This window comes from Piliocolobus tephrosceles, chromosome 3 (assembly GCF_002776525.5).
Source record: "Piliocolobus tephrosceles isolate RC106 chromosome 3, ASM277652v3, whole genome shotgun sequence".
Taxonomy (NCBI): domain Eukaryota; kingdom Metazoa; phylum Chordata; class Mammalia; order Primates; family Cercopithecidae; genus Piliocolobus; species Piliocolobus tephrosceles.
The window spans coordinates 20,273,819-20,297,187 of NC_045436.1; the positions used below are offsets into that span (position 1 = coordinate 20,273,819).

Genomic DNA, 23,369 nt, shown 5'->3' on the forward strand with positions numbered 1-23,369 from the left:
ATGTAGGCCAGGCTTGTCTTGAACTCCTGACCTCAAGCAGTCTGCCCACCTCAGCTTCCCAAAGTTCTAGGATTACAGGCGTGAGCCATCGTGCCTGGCCATTAATACTGTTGTCTCCATTTTACAGGTGAGGAAATTACAGTGCAGAGAGGTAAGGTACATAGTGTGTCAGTGTAGATTTTGAAGGACGTATTAGTGACATGAAGTGACTGATCTAGTTTCTTACACAAAGACTGATTAAAGGTCATTTAAAATTGTACTTTCTGTTTATCACTAATTTATTCATAAAATAACTGTTGCCTGTGGTGAAGTACTTCCTGCATTGCCATCTTATATGAAAACGTGCCTGGAAAACCTTGGAATTTGTTGTAGAGGAATGTGGCATAAAATTTAGGTATATTTGGGAGGCCAAGGCGGGAGGTTCACTTGAACCCAGGAGTTTGAGAGCAGCCTGAGCAACATAGTGAGACCCATCTCTACAAAAAAATTTTAAAACTAGCCAAGCATGATATCACACACCCACCTCTAGTCCCAGCTGCTTGGGAGGCTGAGGTGGGAGGATGGCTTGAGCCCAGGAAGTCAAGGCTGCAGTAAGCCGTGTTCATGCCATCACGCCCCAGCCTGGATGACAGTGTGTGACCCTGTCTCAAAAAAAACTTAGCTATAATATTTAAATATTAATAACTATAGTTTGAAGGAGTAAAGAGTTACTTTAAAAAAAAAAGTGGCATAAACTAAATTAACACCACACATCTGTGGTGTTAAGTGAACAGAATGGTAGAATTTATAGCCCACAAATCAGAACAGACTGAAAAGTTTGGGTCCATATATTCAGTGAACTCCATCAAAAAGACATTCAATCTCAGTCTCCTTCCCTCTCTCTCTCCTTGCCTCCCTCTCTCCCTCTCTTTCTCCCTCTCTCTTCCTCCCTCCCTCCCCCAACTACCCCCGTCAGTCTTATTCCAGCAGAGACCTATGGCTCATGAAACATAGATAAGCCTTTCTCCTTTCTGTTGCCAGAACTGTTCTCTGGTCTTGTGGTGATAACTTTTCTAAGTTCAGAATTCCCAGAGTCAGGATACTTTTCTTCCCTAAAAGTATCATAAGGCAAGGACTAGGTCTGTTTTCAATCACCATTATATCCTCAGCATCTACTACACGGTTAATGCCCAATAAATTCTATCTGTGGATAGAATGTATTCATCAGTTAGGGACTTTTTACATATGATTGCTTTGTACCTTACCAAATCTACCTTTGTTTTGAGAAAGGAGTAGGCCAAAGAAGTCCAACAGTAGAAGATAATGGTGAAGCATTGTTTAAAGTTCATTCTCTACCATAAACCTTTCCTTTTCTTTGTCCTGTTAGGGAGAATTCATCAGTGATGGGTTTTGATTAAAAGCCTTTTTACAAGGAGGCTTTTAAAAGTAGAAATCAGTCGGTCAGGCATGGTGGCTCAAGCCTGTAATCCCAGCACTTTGGGAGGCCGAGGTGGGCGGATCACGAGGTCAGGAGCTCAAGACCATCCTGGCTAACATGGTGAAACCCCGTCTCTACTAAAAATACAAAAAAATTAGCCGGGCATGGTGGTACATGCCTGTAGTCCCAGCTACTCGGGAGGCTGAGGCAGGAGAATGGTGTGAACCCAGGAGGCGGAGCTTGCAGTGAGCCGAGATTACGCCACTACACTCCAGCCTGGGCGACAGAGCAAGACTCCATCTCAAAAAAAAAAAAGTAGAAGTCGGTCTATGGAAACACTGTTCCACCTTCAGAAGGAACAAAGGTAGAACAGGTGATAAGCAGTTTAAAGCCAGTGTTGTATTCTTCTCTAAAGAACAACAGTTTCTTTAAAAGTGCAAACTGATGAAGCCTGTTTGGTTGTCCTCACAAGTGGATACAGGATGAATTTGTGGAGTTCCCACCCCTCTGCTTCTCACTCTGAATCAAGCTATTGTAAGGCAGATTCATTTAGTCAACAAATATTTATTAAATATCTACTATGTGCCAGGTACCACTCTAAATTCTAGAGTTATAGTAGTGAGGAAAACAGACAAAAATCCTCTGCTTATGGAGCCATTCTAATTGGAGAATATAAATGATAAAATACATGATCATAAATAATTGGAAAAATTGAAGCAAGGCTGGTGGAGAAAGTTTGTGTGCATGAGCTCCATTTCTCCTCCACCTTATCTGGAGCCTGCTGGTCAGGTATGAAGGTATTCTTCAGTGGTTACTCCTGGCTGGGATATATGCCTTCATAATTCAGTTGAATGGTCTGTAGGCCAACATAGATTTGTAAAGATTGAAATCAAAACTTTGCATTTGTTATGATTTTATAAAGGGAAATTATCAATATATTTTTTCCAGTCGAATTTTTAAAAATAGTAACATTTTCAAGATTTGATTAATTTATAATCCTATGAAATCTGAAGTAGATTGAGATACGAAAATTACCTGCTAACTCCGCTTCATTTGCAGCCAGTTAAAATGACATAAAAGTCAGTCATGGCCGTGCGCAGTGGCTCACATCTCTAATCCCAGCACTGTGGGAGGCTGAGGCAGGCAGATCACCTGAGGTCAGGAGTTTGAGACCAGCCTGGCCAACATGGTGAAACCCCATCTCTACTAAAAATACAAAATTAGCCAGGTGTGGCGGCACACGCCTGTAATCCCAGCTACTCGGGAGGCTGAGGCAGGAGAGTCACTTGAACCCAGGAGGCAGAGGCTGCAGTGAGCCAAGATTGCACCATTGCACTCCAGCCTGGGCAACAAGAGCAAGACACTGTCTCAAAAAAATAAAAATAAAAAAATAAAAAAGTCAGTCATGACCACCGAGGTCTTAAAAAAAACAAACAAAACCAAGAAAAAAAAAAAAAACAGAGTCAGATAAAGATCATAATATCAGTTTTATTTTTGATAAAGCTCTGCTGGAAAATGTGGGCTTAGATTTGGCCTAAAATCATGCCTCTCAATATTTTCCTCCAATGACTAGTCCTTGGAATCTGAAGAACAAAATTCCTTAACCCACAATAAGAGCTTTATATCCATCAAGCTCCAGTAGCAGGAAGACTGAGAGTGAGACCCATCTTGTCCCTAGAAAGCGGGCGTAGGCCTGAGCTATTTGTGCTCACCACAAGGCAACAGAAGGGAAACAGGATACGCATGCACTTTGTGGCAGGCAAATCTGAGAAAGAACAGGAAGGACACACACTTTATTGTCAGTGCCCTCTTGCAAATTTGCCTTCAATCAGCTCATGTTTCTTCACTTTAGGTGATAGTGAATAAGGGATGGAGAGAGACCAGATGTGTTCTGTGGATAAGGAGTGGGATGAAAAACTGATCTCCTTTATGAAAACTTGAGAATTTCTTGTTAAAGCAAATGCAAAGTGGCAAAAAATGATTAACGTATAATTCACATAAATAGCACGTACTTTAGATCTCTTTGATTTGTTGAAGTATTCCATTCTTAGATAATGTCCATAGTTTTTGCCTTTGGGAAGTGTTCCTAATTTTTAAATTAATGTTTTAAATCCATTTCAAGCCTGATTTATGGATTGAAGTAAGCAGATATTCACAGAGGTTATTCTTAGGGAGCAGCAGCAGCATTTAATTGCAGTAAACAGGCTAAACAGATGTGCCCATCATAAGCCATTTGGTAGTGTAACTAGAATACCACTACTTCCTGATTTCCTATGAAAACTACTGAAGTTCAAAGAGTGAATTAGAACAATTTTGAGTAGAATTTTTTTTTTTTTTTGAGACGGAGTCTCGCTCTGTTGCCCAGGCTGGAGTGCAGTGACGCAATCTCAACACACTATAAGCTCCGCCTCCCGGGTTCATGCCATTCTCCTGCCTCAGCCTCCAGAGTAGCTGGGACTATAGGTGCCCCCCACCACACCCAGCTAATTTTTTCTATTTTTTAGTAGAGACGGGGTTTCACCCTGTCAGCCAGGATGGTCTCGATCTCCTGACCTCATGATCCGCCCACCTCGGCCTCCCAAAGTGCTGGGATTACAAGGAGTAGAATTTTTTAGTTGAAGTTCAGTTAATGCAAGTAATACTGAATTCATTCACTATGTTATATGGTTCTCTACATCTTTGAAAAAAATAGAACTAACCAACAATAAAAACTGAAGGAAATATTTTAAGGTTCCCTAAAATTTTGTACTCCTGTTTGAATTTTTAATGGTACCACATGCTAGATGTGTAAATTATTATGTAAAAATCATGAAAAAAAACAAACAAACTATACATGAAGTAAGACCTCAGGCAGTGTGTTATATAGATGAGCCGTTATTTTCAGAAAGAGTTCTTTTTATGGATGTTAAAACTATAGAATATTGTTTAAACAACATAGAAATAGTAGAATCAGAATTATAGAACTGAAAGTGTTCTTTTATAAAATTCTCTTGCCCAAAGATGAATAAACTGCTTCAAACTTACTAGTCTAGTATCCAGAATCTACAAGGAACTCAAACAAACTAGAAAAAAACAATCGCATCAAAAAGTGAGCAAAGGGCATGAATAGACATTTCTTAAAAGAATATAAACATCCAACAAACATGAAAAACTGCTCAACATCACTAATCATCAGGGAAATGCATATTAAAGCCACAATGAGATACCACTTATGCCTGCAAGAACAGCCATAATTCTTATTTTGTGTTGGTTTAGACATTTTAATTGCTTTTCTTTTCTTTAGTTTTTGAGATGAAGTCTCGCTCTGTCGCCCAGGCTGGAGTGCAGTGGTGTGATCTCGGCTCACTACAACCTCCGCCTCCTGGGTTTAAGCAATTCTCCTGTCTCAGCCTCCCCAGTTGCTGGGATTACAGGCACACGCCACCACACCTGGCAGATTTTTGTGTTTTTAGTAGAGACAGAGTTTCACCATGTTGGCCAGGCTAGTCTCAAACTCCTGACTTCAAGTGATCCACCTGCCTCAGCCTCCCAAAGTGCTGGGATTGCAGGTGTGAGCGAGCCACTGTGCCTGGCCAAGAATGGCCATAATTAAGAAGTCCAAAAACAATAAGTGACCGGGCACGGTGGCTCACACCTGTAATCCCAGCACTTTTGGGAGACCAAGGCGTGTGGATCACGAGATCAGGAGATCGAGACCATTCTGGCTAAAACAGTGAAACCCCATCTCTACTAAAAATACAAAAAATTAGCTGGATGTGGTGGCAGGCGCCTGTAGTCCCAGCTGCTTGGGAGACTGAGGCAGGAGAATGGCGTGAACCTGGGAGGCAGAGCTTGCAGTGAGCTGTGATCGCACCACTGCACTCCAGCCTGGGCGACAGAGTGAGACTCCGTCTCAAAAAAAAATAATAATAATAGTAAGTAAAACAATAGATGTTGGCTTGGATGTGATGAAAAGGGAACACTTTTACACTGCTAGTGGGAATGTAAATTAGTACAACCACTATGGAAAACAGTATGGAGGTTCCTTAAAGAACTAAAAGTAGAACTATCATTCAATCCAGCAATCCCACCACTGGGTGTCTCCCCAAAGGAAAAGAAGTCATTATATGAAAAAGACACACACACACGCATATGCATGTTGATAGCACAATTTGCAATTGCAAAGATATGGAAATGACCTAACTGCCCATCAACCAAAGAGTGGGTAAAGAAAATGTGAAATATACGTACCTCGTACCTCGGAAGACTACTCAGCCATTAAAAAGAATGAAATAATGTCTTTTGCAGCAACTTGGATGGAGCTGGAGGCCATTATTCTAAGTGAAATAACTCAGAAATAAAAAACCAAATAGCATATGTTCTCATTTATAAGTGGGAACTAGTGAATAAGTGGGAATTATAAGTGGGAATAAGTGAAGACACAAAGGCATAAGAGTGATATAATGGACTTTGGGGACTCAAGGGGGAAAGGGTAAGAGGTAGGTGAGGGATAAAAGACTGTACATTGGGTACAGTGTACACTACTTGGGTGTTGCATGCACCAAAATCTCAGAAATCACCGCTAAAGAACTTACTCATGTAACCAAAAATCACCTATACCGCAAAAACTATTAAAATAAAAAAATCATTTGTATTGTTAAAAAGATGAAAAGGAAAAATGAAAATAAATAAATAAATAAATCTACAGGGAAAAAAACCTCCAAAGCCAAGGGGGAGTAAGTGGGGGGACTTATTAGTCTACCAGGGAATACTGTGAACATGATGGGCTTATCCAGTTGATAGCTGTCAGATTAGTGGGTTGGTATAAACCTGTTCCGGCAGGTAAGTTGTCAAATTACATGACCACTTGAAATTTCTTTTGGTTAGCAAAAGGAGTAAACTAGAATTGAGATTATTTTATCAGGGCCAAAATGTATCTTAGCCTAAAAAATATTGCATTATTTTATGTAGTCCCCTCAAATTTAAGTATATAATGCTTATGTGCTATTTATTGATTAGCAGGTACCTAAGGAAACCATTTCTGGTACATAGTGCTAGTTTATAATATACATGGTTCAAACCATTAAAATAATTAACAAGGAAAGTGTTATTCTGCAGACAGTGGGAAATTCAGCAAAAGAAATACTTTCGGTACCATCACTAAGTGATTTAATAAGCAGTGTACTTTTACCAACTTGTAGTTCCTAACAGTTTTTCCCTTGAATGTGAGAACATTTAAATTATGTTCAAATAATGGAAATCTTTTTCATTATTCTCAAAAACAGATTGTACCAATAAAATTGGCCAAGTATATAAATTTTCATTAATATGCTAAACATTGTGTTTTCATCACAGGCTCCCATCTGGTGAAGAGTTCTTATCAGTGCCTTAGTAGTCATGTTTCAAATCTCACAGATTCCTTTAGGGTTAACCCAGCTGTGAGAGTTATGTATGTAGGTAGTTGTTTCATAGCTCTGTCTATCTATCACATTCTAATTGTTGAAAGGTTGTTGGACAGAGGCTATTTCTATTATTCCTTGTCTTATACAGTACAGATTCACATTTTCAACACCTCAACTGTGCTTTTTTCTTTCCTCAACTCAGTTGGCTGAGTTTCTTCTTACTGTTCCTACAAATTATACTCAGCATTGACATCAAAGTGCTTGTCCTTCCAGCCTTCTGTTCTAGTGAGAAAGGTTTCACTCAGTCCCATGGTCAGGGAAGCACTGATAGGCTTCTCTCTGCACTGATTTGAGGCCCCTGATTTCACCAGTATGTGGCTAATCAGCAGTTCCTACAATTGAGTGATAACAAGGGGCCATCGATTATGTGTGGTGGCGCTTAGCCAAACTTCAGACTAACATACTGCAGCATTTGGGCAAGACTGTGTGGGGCAAATTGACCATAGGAAGATGAGAGGAACATTTAGCAGAAACACCATAAAAGAGGAACAGATGGGTCATGAGTGAGAAGGAGAAAACAGGTAGTTTCTAGCACTGCCTGATTCCTGACAGATATCCAAGTCCATTCCATGTGTATACCTAAACAAACACCTCTCCCACTTTTCAAAGGTGGTATCAGGGAATTCCTGTGCTAGAACCCAAACGTAACTCACAAGTTTAGTTTCCTGTGAAAAAAGACTGAGCTGAAATTCAAGATAATTAGGTTCTAGCTTTATGCAAGTCACCTTTGAATCCTCTCGCTCTAAAAATATTTTATATATATGTATTTATATGTATACCTGTGTAACAAAATTGTGGTTAGTTCTAGTTTTCTCTCATTTTCATGTTTTAATTATCTTTCTCCTAATAAGAAATTTGTTGATTTTTATTTTAGATGTTAAGGACATGTTCACTTCCAGATCTCTCAAAGCTGTTCAGAACCCTTATGGATGTTCCCACCGTAGGAGATGTTCGTCAAGACAATCTTGAAATAGAAGAAATTGAAGATGAAAACATTAAAGAAGGACCTTCTGATTCTGAAGACATGTAAGTATAATGTCATTAGTAAACAGCATTAAAAGAGTTTCTGAATTTATATGTAAAAAAAGAGGGAATAACTTAGCTCTTTTTTTAAATCGTTAACCTCTGCTTTTATGTCTTCTCTATATTATTTTTATCTATTTTAAGAGACAGGGTCTCACTCTGTCACCTAGCTGGAGTGCAGGCTGGACACAGTGGCTATAATGTCATTGGTAAACAGCATTAAAAGAGTTTCTGAATTTATATGGAAAAAGGAGGGGATAACTTACCTAGCTTTTTTTTTTTTCATCATTAACCTCTGCTTTTATGTCTTCTGTATATTTATCTGTTTTAAGAGACAGGGTCTCTATTACCTAGCTGGGGTGCAGGCTGGACACAGTGGCTCACGCCTACAATCCCACCAACCACATTGGGAGGCCAAGGCAGGAGGAACGCTTGAACCCAGTAGTTTGAGATCAGCCTGGGCAACACAGTGAGACATGATCTCTACAAAAAAATTTTTTTTCTTTTGAGATGGACTCTTGCTCTGTCACCCAGGCTGGAGTGCAGTGGCGTGATCTTGGCTCACTGCAACCTCTGCCTTCCAAGTTCAAGTGATTCTCCTGCCTCAGCCTCCTGAGTAGCTGAGATTACTTACCACCACACCTGGCTAATTTTTGTATTTTTGGTAGAGACGGGGTTTCACCATGTTGGTCAGGCTGGTCTCAAACTCCTGACCTCAAGCGATCTGCCCACCTCGGGCTCCCAAAGTGCTGGGATTACAAGCATGAGCTACTACCACATCTAGCCAAAAAAATGTTTTTTAAATAGCCAGGTTTGTTACCACACACCTTGTAGCCCCAGCTACTCAGGAGGCTGAGGTGGAAAAATCACTTGAGCCCAAGAGTTTGAGGCAGCAGTGAGCCGTGATCATGCCACTGCACTCCAGCCTGAGCAACAGAGTGAGACCCTGTCTCAAAAATGAAAAATAAATAAGCTGGAGTGCAGTGGCATGATGATAGCTCACTGCAGCCTCCAACTCCTGGGCTCAAACAATCTTCCTACCCCACCCTCCCAAATAGCTGGTATTACAGGTGTGAGCCACTGGGCCTGGCCACATTAATTTATTATTGCAGAAAAATAAATTTATAAATTTAGTGTAGCCTAAGCACATACTGTGTTTATAAGTCTATGGTAGTGTATAGTAATGACCTAAGATAAGTACCCTATTAAGTTTACCATTTTTTATCTTTTATACAGTGTTTTCACTGTACCTTTTCTATGTTTAGATATATTTAGAATAGACAGATATCGTTGTGTTACAGTTGCTTCCAGTATTGACTACAGTCATATGCTGTACAGGTTTGTAGCTTAGGAGTAACAGGCTTTACTATATAGCCTAGGTATGTAGTTAGCTATACTGAGTAGGTTTATGTAAGTACATTTTATGATGTTAGCACAACAATGAAATTGGCTGTAACAATGCATTTCTCAGAATGCTTCCTGTTGTTAAGCAATTCATGACTGTGCTCTACAGTTTCCCAGGAGAATGACCAGAAAGCTCCACATCCACCTCCTGCCATGTATAATTTCAAAGCCATGGCAATGGGGAGTTACGAGTTGACTAGTTTTGTTCGTGTGTGTGTGTACACATGTCTAAGTACACACATGTGGTCTGCATGTAATTGGGTTGTTTTCACAAAATTGCTTTCTTTGTGATTCGTGGGGAATCCTGAATCTAGGAGGGAAATTTAACAAGCAATACCTCTGAGAGCTGTGAGGAGTGATGGCCCCTTAGATAAGAACCTTCCTTTACCTTGTTCAGTGTTGGTCAGCCCTCTCAACCCCCTCAGACAAATGTTACACACTTTTTGGGGTAATAAAACCAGAGTTTCCTAAAATAAGGCGAGAAGGTACAGTGTGTTCAAATCACCAGGAGAAAAAGTTATAAAATATTAGAATTTTTTATAATTTATTTTGTAATTTCTTTGAACTTGTTTCTGTTTTTTACTTTTACCTTTGGAAAGAACTTGTATTTTGATCTGATTGAAAGTATTATATCACTCTCATAATGTTTTCTTCCGTAATGAGTTACATAGATCGATGCCGCTGGCACATTTTATTTTCTGGTTTTTGGTTCTTTTTTAAGCCTTGTCCTTGCAAACTTCTTAAGTTTCTACTGAAACTTTATTTTTAAAAGATTGCCTTTTTCATTTTTCTTAGAGTTCTGTAGATTTTTACTAATGACCTTACAATCTAGAAGAAAAGTTACCTTTTTACTTTTATTTCTTCTACTTGACTGTGGTCATTGAACACTGAAATATTGTGTTTTTATTAATCCTATTGGAGAACATAACAACATTTAGGATTTTTATTGTTGACAAACTGCTAAGTAAAATTTTTTTTAATTTTTTTCCCAAAATTTTATGAAATCATTTATTTTTATCTGAATGAACTGCAGCTTATTTGTGGCTTGTGTTCTTTTATTTTTTTCTTTCTTCTAAGCTGCTAAGTTTGTGTTATGCATGTGTTCTTTTAATGAACAATTGATGAAAGAATATTATTTTAAAACTTAAGTTAGAAGCCTTTAGTATTAATTGAAAAATCTGAAAACCAAGTTGTTTTTAAAGGATGTTATTTCATATTGTTATAGGGATATTTCACTTGATGTTTGTCTTTGGAAAATTATTATTATTTTTTTTTTTTTTTGGTCTAAAATTTAGTCAGGGTTTTATAAGAAAGCCAACTAAAAACTGAATTCAAGACCAGATTTTTTTTAAGTACCTTAAAGTTTTTTGGTGCTCATTTAGTAAAAGATCTTAATCTTCTCATACTTTCTTACAGTGGCAAGCTTAGCTGCCTCAATTGAATACCATCTGCAGAGGGCACTAATTCCTCTAGGCTAGCCACTAGATGATTTTATGAACAGGTCAATATTTACTCGTTGTAGTAATGGTACATAGCAGGTGTGCATGCTCCGTTGATTTTTTTTTTATAATAAAATTTTTTTGGGAGATAGGGTCTTACTCTGTTGCCCTGGCTATAGTACAGTGCTATAATCATAGCTCACAGCAGTCTTGGACTCCTGGGCTCAAGCAGTCCTCCTGCCTCAGACTCCCTAGTAGCTAGGAATATAGGCTCATGCCACCACACCTAGCCAAGTTTTTTGCAATATTTTTCTAGAGAGGTCTCGCTATGTTGCCCATTCTGGTCTCAAACTCCTGGCCTCAAGCAGTCCTCTTGCCTCTGCCTCCCAAAGGGCTAGGATTACAGGCGTGAGCCACTGCACCCAGCCTAAATTAGTCTTGTAATTGTATGTTAAGTTAAATGCTACTAGTGGGATGAGTCAAGAGATTAGACACTATTTTCTCATTCTAATTAGATGCCTAGATTTTCTATAGCTCCTACAAGTCAAATTATAGGAGTTTGTATATATAAGTACAAAATGAAGATATTTCTACATAAAAAGATTATTTACTCTTTCTATTAATGGAAATTATATTGACAGTCTTGCACAATAGTGTTTATATTTTAGTTCTTCAGTAAATATTTGATTTGAGTCTAAACTCTTAGAAAGGCCTTAATTAGCCCTTGTGTCCTATTAAGCATTGCATTCCCGATAGATGAAATCCTCGGCTTAGGTTCACAATCTCTTTCAGAAGTCTTCAGACATCTAAAACATCAATTAACTCCTTTAGTCTACAAACTTTTCCATTTACATTCCATGTTAGGAGAAAGAAGCAAATCATAAAAGGAAAAAAAATTTTCTGAGTATGTTCCTCGGATATTACAGAAGTGGTCAAAGGCCTAGATTTCAGTGCTCTGTCATTTACTGACTATGTGGCCTTGACCAAGTCATTTAAACACTTTGCTTCATAGTTTTCATGTCTCTAAAGTGATTTTTTATGGATAAAATTTGAGTAATAGGATAAAACCATTTAAAAAGCGAAAGTTCCATATAAATGTAAGGTATTATTTATGTGAGTTATTTCATTCCAGCATCTATAATCCCATGAAAACAGAATTAATATTCTGACCAATACTTTAGAAACAAGATTCTCCAGTGAAGAATTATGATGGTTGGTATAGGCTAGTTACACAGAAAATCTATTTATTATGTATTTTAGAACATTTTTAAGAATAAGCATCTAAAGATAAGATTTCTGGTGACCATTTTATTCACTGGGTCATCCTGTAAACATGAATATATAATTTCCTAAGTATTTCTGTTTCTAAAAGTTCAAATGCCCAATGGGCATTTATATGGAAAGCCTTTTGTATAGTGTCTAGCTATTAGCCACATGGATATTTTGAAAATTACAGAATTCCATAAAAGAGAAAATAATTTACTATTATTTGTTTTAGAAAAACTTCTATAGTCTGGCCTCTTAAAATATCAAAACATTATTTCAGAATTTAGGCAATGAGTAACATTAATAGTTATGTGATTCTCTTTGGCAAGTTGGGATCATTTTAAACAAATCATCGTCTGGCTTATGAATTCCAGAATATGTGTTGTGTTCATCGTCAACTTACTGGTGAAAAACGATGTAGGTTTTTTTCAGATTTTTTTGTTATCTATTAGGATTTTTTAAGTAGAAGTGCCTACATATTGAGTAAAAGTAACATTTCAGCATGAGGTAGTTTTAGTTGTTTAACTTCGTAAATTTCAGTACGTTTGAAACTTTCAGTTAAACCTTTTAAATTTCAGTGTGTTTGAAGAAACTGACACAGATTTACAAGAGCTGCAGGCCTCGATGGAACAGTTACTTAGGGAACAACCTGGTGAAGAATACAGTGAAGAAGAAGAGTCAGTCTTAAAGAACAGTGATGTGGAGCCAACTGCAAATGGGACAGATGTGGTGGATGAAGATGACAATCCCAGCAGTGAAAGTGCCCTGAACGAAGAATGGCACTCAGGTGCATAATCAGAGTTTTGGACCTTTTTCTTTTTCAGTTTACAGATATTTCAAGTGGAACATAGTTTTCTAATCTCTGCTGTGGACCATTTCCAACTTTAAATACAACTGAAGCATGACTCTGGGTCTCTCCCATTTTTCACTCTTTTTCTTTTCATACAAATATGTGATTTTCCATTTTTTTATTAAATTTTTTTCTTTCCTATTATGTCAGTGCTTTTTTGAAGCATTTTTCTTCTAATCTCCATTTCCTGACTGATTTTTCCAGTAATAAAGAGAATAACGTTGTTTTCTTGTCATTCTATATTTTAGAAAGAATTTTTGCATATATTAATCAGCAGGGTTAACACTGAAAGCAGTTTCTAAAGTACTAAAAACTCGTTTCATAAATTTGGAAACTTGCTCTTTCATAACATTACCCCTAAGATGCATAGAAAGTGTGTCTATTTCAGTAACTATATTATGTTAATTTAGGAAGAAAAGCTAATGTGAAAAGACTAAGTAATGTTTTTTTCCAAAGTATCTTGAGCATGTACATGACAAAACATATTGGCCATTTATACTTTCCAGGTGCTTTCCTGAAATGTAATGATGTATGTCTTAGGTTGTCTACCTTCTGCAGGCTTTTCCATGGTATGGCCCACATTTGTTACCAACTTTTGAAAATAGTAGTTAGGGTTAGCTGCTTCAAAGCAAAACATGGAGTGTGCTTTTTCCACTTTTGTATTCATTTAAGTAACAGCTCTAGGAGTGTTTTGATTCCATCCTGATTTATTTTTTATATCTATAAAGGAAAAGTAACATTCTTGTTTAGACAGATTTATACATAATTTTTACCAAATAAAGGACAAATATTAAAATGACAAAAACCGTTTATAATGAAAGTAGAAGTAGTCTACTTCAATGACATTATTCATTTGTCATAGAATTTTAGTCTGTTAGGGTAAGAGTTATTTTATTCAGTCTTTTTAATTTTATTTTTTAGATAACAGTGATGGGGAAACTGCTAGTGAATGTGAATACGATAGTGTCTTTAACCATTTAGAGGAACTGAGACTTCATCTGGAGCAGGAAATGGGCTTTGAAAAATTATTTGAGGTTTATGAGAAAATAAAGGTAAGTGAAAAGTCAATTAAAACACTTAAAATGTGCTCTGTTTGAAGGTTAGAGAAATGTTAATGATCTTTATTGGTCATTAGATTTATTATAAATAAAAAGTGAAGTCTACAATTAGAGAAAGTTATTCAAATATTAATTTATATTTGGGAATTTGGTATAGGCTATTCATGAAGATGAAGATGAAAATATTGAAATTTGTTCAAAAATAGTTCAAAATATTTTGGGAAATGAACATCAGCATCTTTATGCCAAGATTCTTCATTTAGTCATGGCAGATGGAGCCTATCAAGAAGGTAAGATTTCCTCACATGTCTGTATAATTTTCAATAAATGTGAGAAAAACAAGATGATACATATATATGACTCAGCTTACATCCATTTTGTGAAATCTACATGGAAACTATATTACTTTTAAGCAATAATAATATTAACTTTGTCATATACTTTTACTGATCTGTCATGTACTTTTACTGACTTAAGTCCTTTAAGTCCATATTTTTAATTTAATTTATAAGTAACCTTTGAATGAGATTTTTAAAAATCTTACTAGATAGATTTTTGGACAGCTCTAGCAATTAGAATAATCCTAGCTGGGTGCAGTAGCTCATGCTTGTGATTCCAGCTACTTGGAAGGCTTAAGTGTGAGGATGGCTTGAGGCCAGGAGTTTGAGACCATCCTGGACAACATAATGATAGGTTTCATTAAATTTTAATTAGGTAGGCATGGTGGTGAGCACCTGTAGTCCCAGCTACTCAGGAGGCTGAGGTGGGAGGATTGCTTGAACCCAGGAGTTTGAAGCTGCAGTGAGCTGTGATTGTGCTACTGCACTTAGCCTTGGTGACAGAGCCAGACGCTGTCCCAAAAAAAAAAAAAAAAGTAAGATTATAAATTAGAATAAGTCATATTTTTTTGTTTTTTGTTTTGAGTCAGAGTCTTGTTGCCCAGGCTGGAGTGTGGTGGTGTGATCTCAGCTCACTGCAACTTCTGCTTCCTGGGTTCAAGTTATTCTCCTACCTCAGCCTCCTGAGTAGCTGGGCCTACAGGTGCCACCACGCCTGACTAATTTTTGTATTTTTGGTAGAGATGGGATCTCACCATGTTGGCCAGGCTGGCCTCGAACTCCTGACCTCAAATGATTCATCCTCCTTGGCCTACCAAAGTGCTGGGGTTATAGACATGAGTCACTGCACCTGGCAAAACTCTTTGACACAAAAAGCAATATGTAAAATTTTGAACAACAATTTATTTCTAGATTATTTGCCCAAACATTAATCTTATTACTTTAAAGGTTTAATTCATAGACTAAAATTAAGGGTTTTAAATGTTGATGCTTAATTTTAGCAATAAAAGTGTTTATAAAATTTATTTGTATTCCATACAAAATTTGTTTGCATATTCATACAAAAAAGTCTAAAATTGCATTTAAATATATATATATATGGTAAGAGAGAGAATTAAGTTTTTAAAAAAATCTGGGGAAGTGAACATATTGGACAAATGAGCACAAGCAGTATAACATGAAGCCAGGAATGAGGAATATAAACTTCATGTTCAAAAGGTCTCCACATTTTCTAAAAACAGGAAACAAATTTGGTGCTGGTCTTTCTCACAAAGCAGAAAACCTAATTAATTACATGAGTCACAGTATTCATGAGACAAAACATTTTAGTTGTTCAGAGGACAGCTATTTTTGGTATTGAAACCAAAGGAACAGTTTTCCCATGATCTTTAAAAGGAGGGCACTATCATACAGTGTTCCTCAAACTTGAATAACATATGGATCCAGGGGCAAAAAAATATTTTTTTCAGGCACAAGAATCCAAGGGTCTATAAACTCCAATAAAAAAAAAACCTCAAGTCTTAGTCATAGAAAATTTCTGTCAATTGTGAATTATTACTGTAAAACAGATGTTGTATTTTTCTAAATATTAAAAATTTTTATCAAAATGAAAATATAAAATGTAGACATTTTCTGGTACTTGTGGATTTCTTATTTTATTGGGATCTTGAACTTCATTTTACAAAACAGTGCTATAATGGAATGAAAAGTATCCTCAGTAATTTTTACAATATTTAGATTTCATGAGACTGTTTCTCCTATGTCATGCTGTAAGTTAATGGCACGAAGCCAGAGGATGATTCCATTTCAGTAATTCTGTGGAGTGTGTCAAACCAATTCTATTCATATTCAGACTGTTCCACCTCCAGGCGGTTCTCCTTAAGTATTGTTTCAATAGAGCTTTTCATAAGTAATCAGCAACAATGTGTTTGGGGTTCAGTTTTGCTGGACAAGTATCTGGAGAGCTTTTAGTTTGCTTTGCCCCTTAAGTGGAGAACTGTAACAATCAACTTATTCATGAGGTAGAATTGACATCCTCTTTTGACAACTGAGTGGCTTCAAAAGGATATACGCCTACACAGAAGGCCATTTCCCCTGCAGAGGACCAAGAATCAGGCTAGGTTAATACACCATTCAAGAAGCAATATCAGATTTTCTCTAGTACACAAATGAAAAGGAAAAGAGAACCCCAACGTTCTGTATCATAAAGCCTGACAGTAATTCCTTCAGCCTAGAAAAAAATGTAAAGCAATTAAAGGCAAACGCCTACCCTGGCAATCTTTTCTAAAACTCTTAGTACATACCATTAGAGCAGGTATAGCTTTAAAAAAAGAATTTAATATAGCCCATAAAATATTATAACTTACTACTATAGCTACTAAAGAAACTGGTTACAAAATGGATATTGAACTATGTGGATGACTTGCTGTTTTATATTGTTAATCATGAGAGTTAAATGAAATGACTGGATTTAGATTTTCATATTCATCAATTCAGAATAACTGTTTTTGCAGTCCTTCATATTGGAAGTCATTAGAGCCCATATGTAGCTGTTCTTTTTTATTTAGGGGGCTTTGGGTTGGGTTTTTTTTGTTTTTTTCTTTTTTATGGAGACAGGGCCTGGCTCCGTCACCCAGGTTGGAGTACAGTGGCATGATCTCAACTCACTGCAAACTCCGCCTCCTGGGCTCAAGCAGTCCTCCCACTTCAGCCTCCTGAGGAACTGGTACTACTGGCGTAAGCGGCCATGCCTGACTCATTTTTGTATTTTTTTGGTAGAGATGGCATTTCACCATGTTGCCTGGGTTGATTACGAACTCCTGGGCTGAAGCTGTCCGCCCACCTCAGCTTCCTAAAGTGCTAGGATTACAGGTGTGACCCACCGTACCCAGCCTACCTGTCTTAGAGATAGTTGTCCAGACAGCTATCTTTTAGAGCACATCTAGGAGATAATAAAGCCATGTCATCTGCATATGGTACTTATACACTTTTATTCTCTATGTTGGGGAAAGGGGAGAGTAAAGAAGGGAAGGGGTAAGCAAAATTTTATCTAGCTCACCCGAAAGTGACATCAAGTCATTAAGGTACAAGTTAAAAAGAAGATTGTCAAAACGCATTTCTGTTTTATTTCACTGGAAATTGTATGAGTCCTGAAAAGACAGCCTTGGCTGTTTAACTCTCCTGATACTGTTATGGTGCAGGTTTGGTAAGCATCAGTATCTTCAGCCATTGATAAAGTTAATGCTTTTTTGTCCATAGCTAGATGCTGTCCGGAGTCAGAAGTCTAATAGAGCTAATAAAATGTATAAATGATTTGATAGTATTCCTAATAAATTCTTCCACAAGGAGAGAAGGAGTATAACAGCTGTATCTGGCAGAGGCTACCATGTTCTCACATAGAGTATTAGCATTAGCAGCCCAAGTTTATAGATTCTTTTTTTTTTTTTTGAGATTGAGTCTTGCTCTGTCTCCCAGGCTGGAGTGCAGTGGCACAATCTCGGCTTGCTGCAACCTCTGCCTCCCGGGTGCAAGTGATTCTCCTGTCTCACCCTCCCAAGTAGCTGGGATTACAGGCACGCATCACCACACCTGGCTAATTTTTGTATTTTTAGTAGAGACAGGGTTTCACCATGTTGGCCAGGCTGGTCTCAAACTCCTGACCTCAGGTGATCCGTCTGCCTCAGTCTCCCAAAGTGCTGGGGTTACAGGCATGAGCCACCACGCCTGGCCATTATAGATTCTTAAGAAGGAGACACATACCTTCTCTTCATACTCATTTTAGGTAGAATATTGGGCTGCATTTATATAATGAAATTTTATACATCAGCTAAAATGAGTGAATTAAATTCCATCTATCAATGTGGATAAGCCCCACAAACAAGATGAGTTGAATAAGTAGAATATTACACCATTTATGTAGTGTTTATAACCAATTTTATTTAGATGTGCATGTGTATAATAAAAATAAAAGCAAAAACCCATGAGTGGGAAGAATACACATCAGTTTCACAGTACTGAAAATGCCCCTGGGGAAGAAGAGAAGGCAATAAGATTGAGAAAGGATACTCTCTATCTGTAATATGCTTTTACTTAAGTAATCCAAACCACTATGGCCAAAAGTTAGCTTTTGTTAATTCTACATATTATGGATATGTGTGTTCATTACTTTCCTGATTATTTCAAAAGTAAGTAAATATATAGTACAGAGTGATCAGTGTTACCTTGGAAGCAATAAAATGTATGTAAGTTATAAAGCAAAGATCCAACTACAGTGATGGTGACAGGATAGGTCTTCCTAGGGGAGAGGACATCAAAGTTGGATTCTGAAAGATGAATGGGAATTTAACGTAAATAAGTACACATACGGGGAAGGATGCAAAGTGTAGTAGGGAACGATAAGCAATTCAGTGTTCCTACAGCATAAATTATAGGGGCAGTTGAGGAAGGTGGGGAATGAAATTTGGTAAGATGAGAAATATTTAAAAGACCAGATAATGAAGGGCTTTGTAATCCACATTAAGGAGCGTGGATTCCATTTTGAGGCAGTAGGGAGCTAATGAATGTTTTAAGCAGTGCAGTGATTGGTATGACCCTTGGATTTTAATGAAAGATCACTTTTGCTAGAATGTGGAAGATAGTGCTTGGATGTAAGATTAAGTTAACCGATCTGTTTAATTCACTTGATTATAATCTTTAGAATTAAAAAAAATGGAAAATAACAAAAATGTCTATAAATAGTAATGGTTAATTATGTCATATCCATTAAACAGAATACTATACAGACATTGAAGTCAACATAGAATATATCCATGATTTATTCTTTAACATTTTATTGTCAAATTTTTATCGTATTGAAAATTTGAAAGAACTTTACAGTGATCACCCATGCACTCACCACCTAGATTCTAACATTAACATTTTCTAATCTTATCTTATGTATCCACCTTTCCATTCACTAGGGTGTTTTCAGTGGAAAACCTAGGTTTCAAAACTGCATTTTAGTGTAATTTTTAAAAGATATTTGTGTATGCATGGGAAAGCATTGTGGGAGGATTTATATAAAGTTAATGTTGGTTATCTTTCACTTATAGAGGATTTTTGCTTCCCATTTTATTCTTCATTGTACTGTCTGAATATTTTACAATGAATGTGTGATACAATAATTTAAAAAATATGTTTAAAACTACATGAAAGCTCTTCTTTAGCGTGAACAAGAATGGGTTTTTTTTTAAGTAGATACAACTTGATTTGAAATGAAGTGAATTATTTTCTTTTTCTACAGATAATGATGAATAATCCTCAAAATGATTTTTAATCCTCAACTATATGAAAGCATTTGAATTTGGCTCATCAGAATAACAAGCTTCAGTGGGAAATACAGCAATTATTTATTTAAAAAATCAGATTTAAGATGGTCTTGCTTATTGCCTGAAAAAGATGGAGAAACATGCCATTTTTCAATGAAGATTCTAATATTTTATCTATTTTATTTTGTTCGTTGAATTCCATGGTTAAATCCTGTAAAATATATACTTTATTAAATCATCCAACCAAAGCGTAGGAAACATTGACCCAGAACCTGGCTTAATGGTTTCGAAGATTTACTATGCAATAGGGTAACTCTGACTTTCAGCAATTGTCTTTAGGTTGAGGGAATTACCTATGTCATGAAGGACCTGTCTGTGGTTTTTCAATGAAGTCTTTAAGAATGACCTTTTTTCTGTCTAGTACTTGTTTTCATTCTGGCCAGCAGTTCTACGTTAAATCATCTTGTCAAGGGCTCTATTTAGATCTATACATTTTGAAGATGAAATTTTTAGCCTTAAAGTTTATATTCTCAAGTCCTTTTACAACCAGTGTGTCTCCTGAACTAGCACACAGGCTGTAGAAACAGTCTTAGAAATCATTGAAAGATTTGATTATGAAAGAATAGCAAAATTATATTTCCTGACATATAAAAAGTTGGTTTAATGCCTTTATTTCTCTTTAAGGACCAGAACCAGGAATACTATATTGAAAAATTAGTCTGTGGATTTAACATTGACCTAGCATATAGCTTAAAGTTGCTCTTTTGGTTTTTAACTTCGTCTCATACATATGTTCCAAGGACAATGTGATGTTAAAAAGGAGGACATAATTATTTTTATGTTGACACTGTGACAGTTTTGGTAACTAAGATCCTAGATTTAGTTAGGTCATTAAGATGATGATCACACAGCTTCAATCGCAATATGCCAAGTATAACCTGGTTTCGTTAGTGTTGTCTACAGTCCAGATGTTCTTCGTAATAAAAGCAGAGTTTTTGAACCTCTGAGTACAAAGCAGGCTGGTTGGCATAATATGTAATTTGAAAAATAAAATCTTATCTTGCAGCACTATCAGTATGTTGAATTTATTATGTGTATTATTTCTAATATCCAAAACTAAATACTTGATTTTTATATGTGTGTTTATTTTCTGATATTGCTATTAAATTTTTATTATCTACCTGAAGTATATCATTGATTGTCTTTTATTTATTAGCACTTTTCTCAATAGAAGGTTTTCACATCAAGCTGAGAATACTTTTGTTGGTTTTGTACCTGATGAGTTCTTTCTTCATAATGGAAGAAAATGAATTCTGTGCTTTAATTCTGTACAATCCTGAAAGATGGTCATATTTTGCGGAGGTTATGTGTTAATTCTTAAACTATTACAACTATTAGAAAAGGGTATAATATAGTAGAAAATATTGTTTTAGCCCTATTTCAGAAGATGTTATATGTGCATGAATAAGGATGAACAATAGGATTTGTGCCATCTCCAGGCGATTAGCAGTGTGTGACTCTAGAGTGTTGTTATGGAAAGATTATGCCAAGTAGGAAAAGGGCTATTATTTTTCAGTAAGGTCTGTTATAAGTGTTGGAGTTGACATGTAGAAGCATCTGTAGATTCATAAATGTTAGCATTAAATGGGCTATCAGGATAATTTTGTCTTTTCTCCATTTAACATGCAAGGATATTGATTTGAACATGAAATTAAGTCACTTGTGTAAAGGGTCAGGGTCAGAGTAGTTCCTAGGTCTTAAACACTGTTATTAGTTGCACATTCTTATCTCCCCTAGAGAATCAAAAAAGAATAAATTTGATAGGAATTTGGGAGGCCGAGGCAGGTGGATCATGAGGTCAGGAGTTCAAGACCAGCCTGGCCAAGATGGTGAAACCCCATCTTCACTAAAATACAAAAATTAGCCGGGCATGGTGCCTACTACTTGGGAGGCTGAGACAGAGAATTGCTTGAACCCAGGAGGTGGAGGTTGCGGTGAGCCAACATTGCACCACTGCACTCCAGCCTGGGCAACAAAGTGAAACATTGTCTCAAAAAAGAAAAAAAAAATTGATAGAAAATAGTACACCTGGCATTCATGCATTAAGAATTCTACAGGCCAGGCACACTGGCTCACACCTGTAATCCCAGCAGGTTGGGAGGCAGAGGTGGGAGGATCACTTGAAGCCAGGAGTACAAGACCAGCCTGGGCAATCAAGTGAGACCTCATCTCTAGAAAAAACGAAATTAGCTGGAGGCAGTGGTGTGCACCTGTAGTCCCAGCTACTTGGCAGGCTGAAGCAGGAGGATTTCTTGAGCCCAGGAGTTCAAGGCTACAGTGAGTTATGGTCATGCCACTGCTCTCCTGTCTGGGCAACAAAGCAAGACTCCATCACTTTAAAAAAGAAAAAAAATTACTGATATTTCCTATTTCTGGAAGTAACACATCATTCTACTTACCATTTTAAAACTTCTCAACAGAGAGGTTAAAGTTGGGATTTTTCCTCATAAATTAACACATATTCTAATGCTTATCACTTGACTGATGATGGATCTTTGAAGAGTATGTGTGTGTTTGTTATACACCTAAAAACATGCACAAGAGGTAAAAAGATGAATTGCCGACCAAAGCTTTGAAGAAAGCCCCAACTCAAAGAAATAAGAATATTGGAGGGGAAAAAGCCACTTTTGACCTGAAAGCATGTCCAATACCTCACACTTTGATAGAGTGGGCCTATGGGGCCAAAAGGATGAAAGGTAAGGTCAAGTACCATCCTAATTGGAGAATCCCATAGGAAACCCCAAAGGGTTACATCTTCACACTAAGGGAGAGCTAAAACTAAACCCAACCCCAAACGTAGGGACTGTAAGAAGGGAAAGGGACAGAAAAGTCATCTATAAGTTGTGGCCACATATCAGCCTTCAGATGGTTTTTTTCTGTGTGTGTATGCCTTGAGCACAAAAGCCTGGGTGGACGAAGGACCTTTAGATTTCACATAATTTGAGGTAGTTCCCAACGAGTAGTGTCCCCTGAACCTGGCAGAAGCCATTCCAGTACCTCTCTGAAGGAAGACACATTAATTAGGTGTTTTGCAAAGCGCTGTAAGTAAATTTTCAGGAGCAATGATGGACATGGAGTGAAAGAGAAAATAGTGCACAAGAAATCAAGCTCTGCACACGCTTTAGATATAGAATTATGAGAGATTATTAAACAACTATGCTTATTGTGTTTAAAAAATGATCAATGAACTTGAAAATATTTGTAGGGAAAGAAAAAAGGGATACAAATTAAAAGATAAAATATAATTTATATACATGAAAAATACAACAACCAACATTTTAAAACTCAGTGGACATTCTTAGTAGCAAACTTCATGGCAGAAGAGAGAACTAGAAAAAATTACCCATAACATAGCACCGAGAGAGAAAAATGTAGTACAGAAGAGAAGAGACAAAGATTCAGTGAGAAGGTCTAATGAGTATTTGACTAGAGTTCCAGAGAGAAAATGAGGTAAAGTGATTTGAGAAAATAAAGGCTGAGAGCTTTTGAGAACAATTGGAAGACATCAATCCACAGACTGAAGAAGCCCAGTGAATTTCAAGCAGAATAAAGTAAAAGAAATATGCAACTAGTCTCTCAAGTGCAACTGGGAAATCAAAGAAAAAAATCTTAAGCCAAGAATTACAAGTTATACTGTCTTCAAGAGAATGTCAAAGACTGACAGCTGGCTTTCAGCAGTAGTAATGAAGCAGTGGAATGATTCCTCCAATGCATAGAAAATAGTTGTTCCAGGCTTACAATTGACCCTTGAATGACATGGATTTGAG

The 23,369-nt window shown here is 36.9% G+C and overlaps 1 protein-coding gene across 11 annotated transcripts in view; it reads left to right on the plus strand.

The window, feature by feature from the left end:
- NEK1 (NIMA related kinase 1) overlaps positions 1-20,722 on the plus strand; it is a 209,473-nt gene extending 188,751 nt beyond the window's left edge. For all 11 annotated transcript variants that reach the window (XM_023228849.3, XM_023228827.2, XM_023228872.2 and 8 more), the window contains 5 exons: positions 7,733-7,884; positions 12,569-12,777; positions 13,762-13,892; positions 14,056-14,188; positions 19,518-20,722. In XM_023228849.3, coding sequence (XP_023084617.1) covers positions 7,733-7,884; positions 12,569-12,777; positions 13,762-13,892; positions 14,056-14,188; positions 19,518-19,531 — 639 coding nt within the window. In that variant the 3' untranslated portion in view covers positions 19,532-20,722. The remainder of the gene's footprint in view (positions 1-7,732; positions 7,885-12,568; positions 12,778-13,761; positions 13,893-14,055; positions 14,189-19,517) is intronic.
- Positions 20,723-23,369: the final 2,647 nt, after the last annotated feature.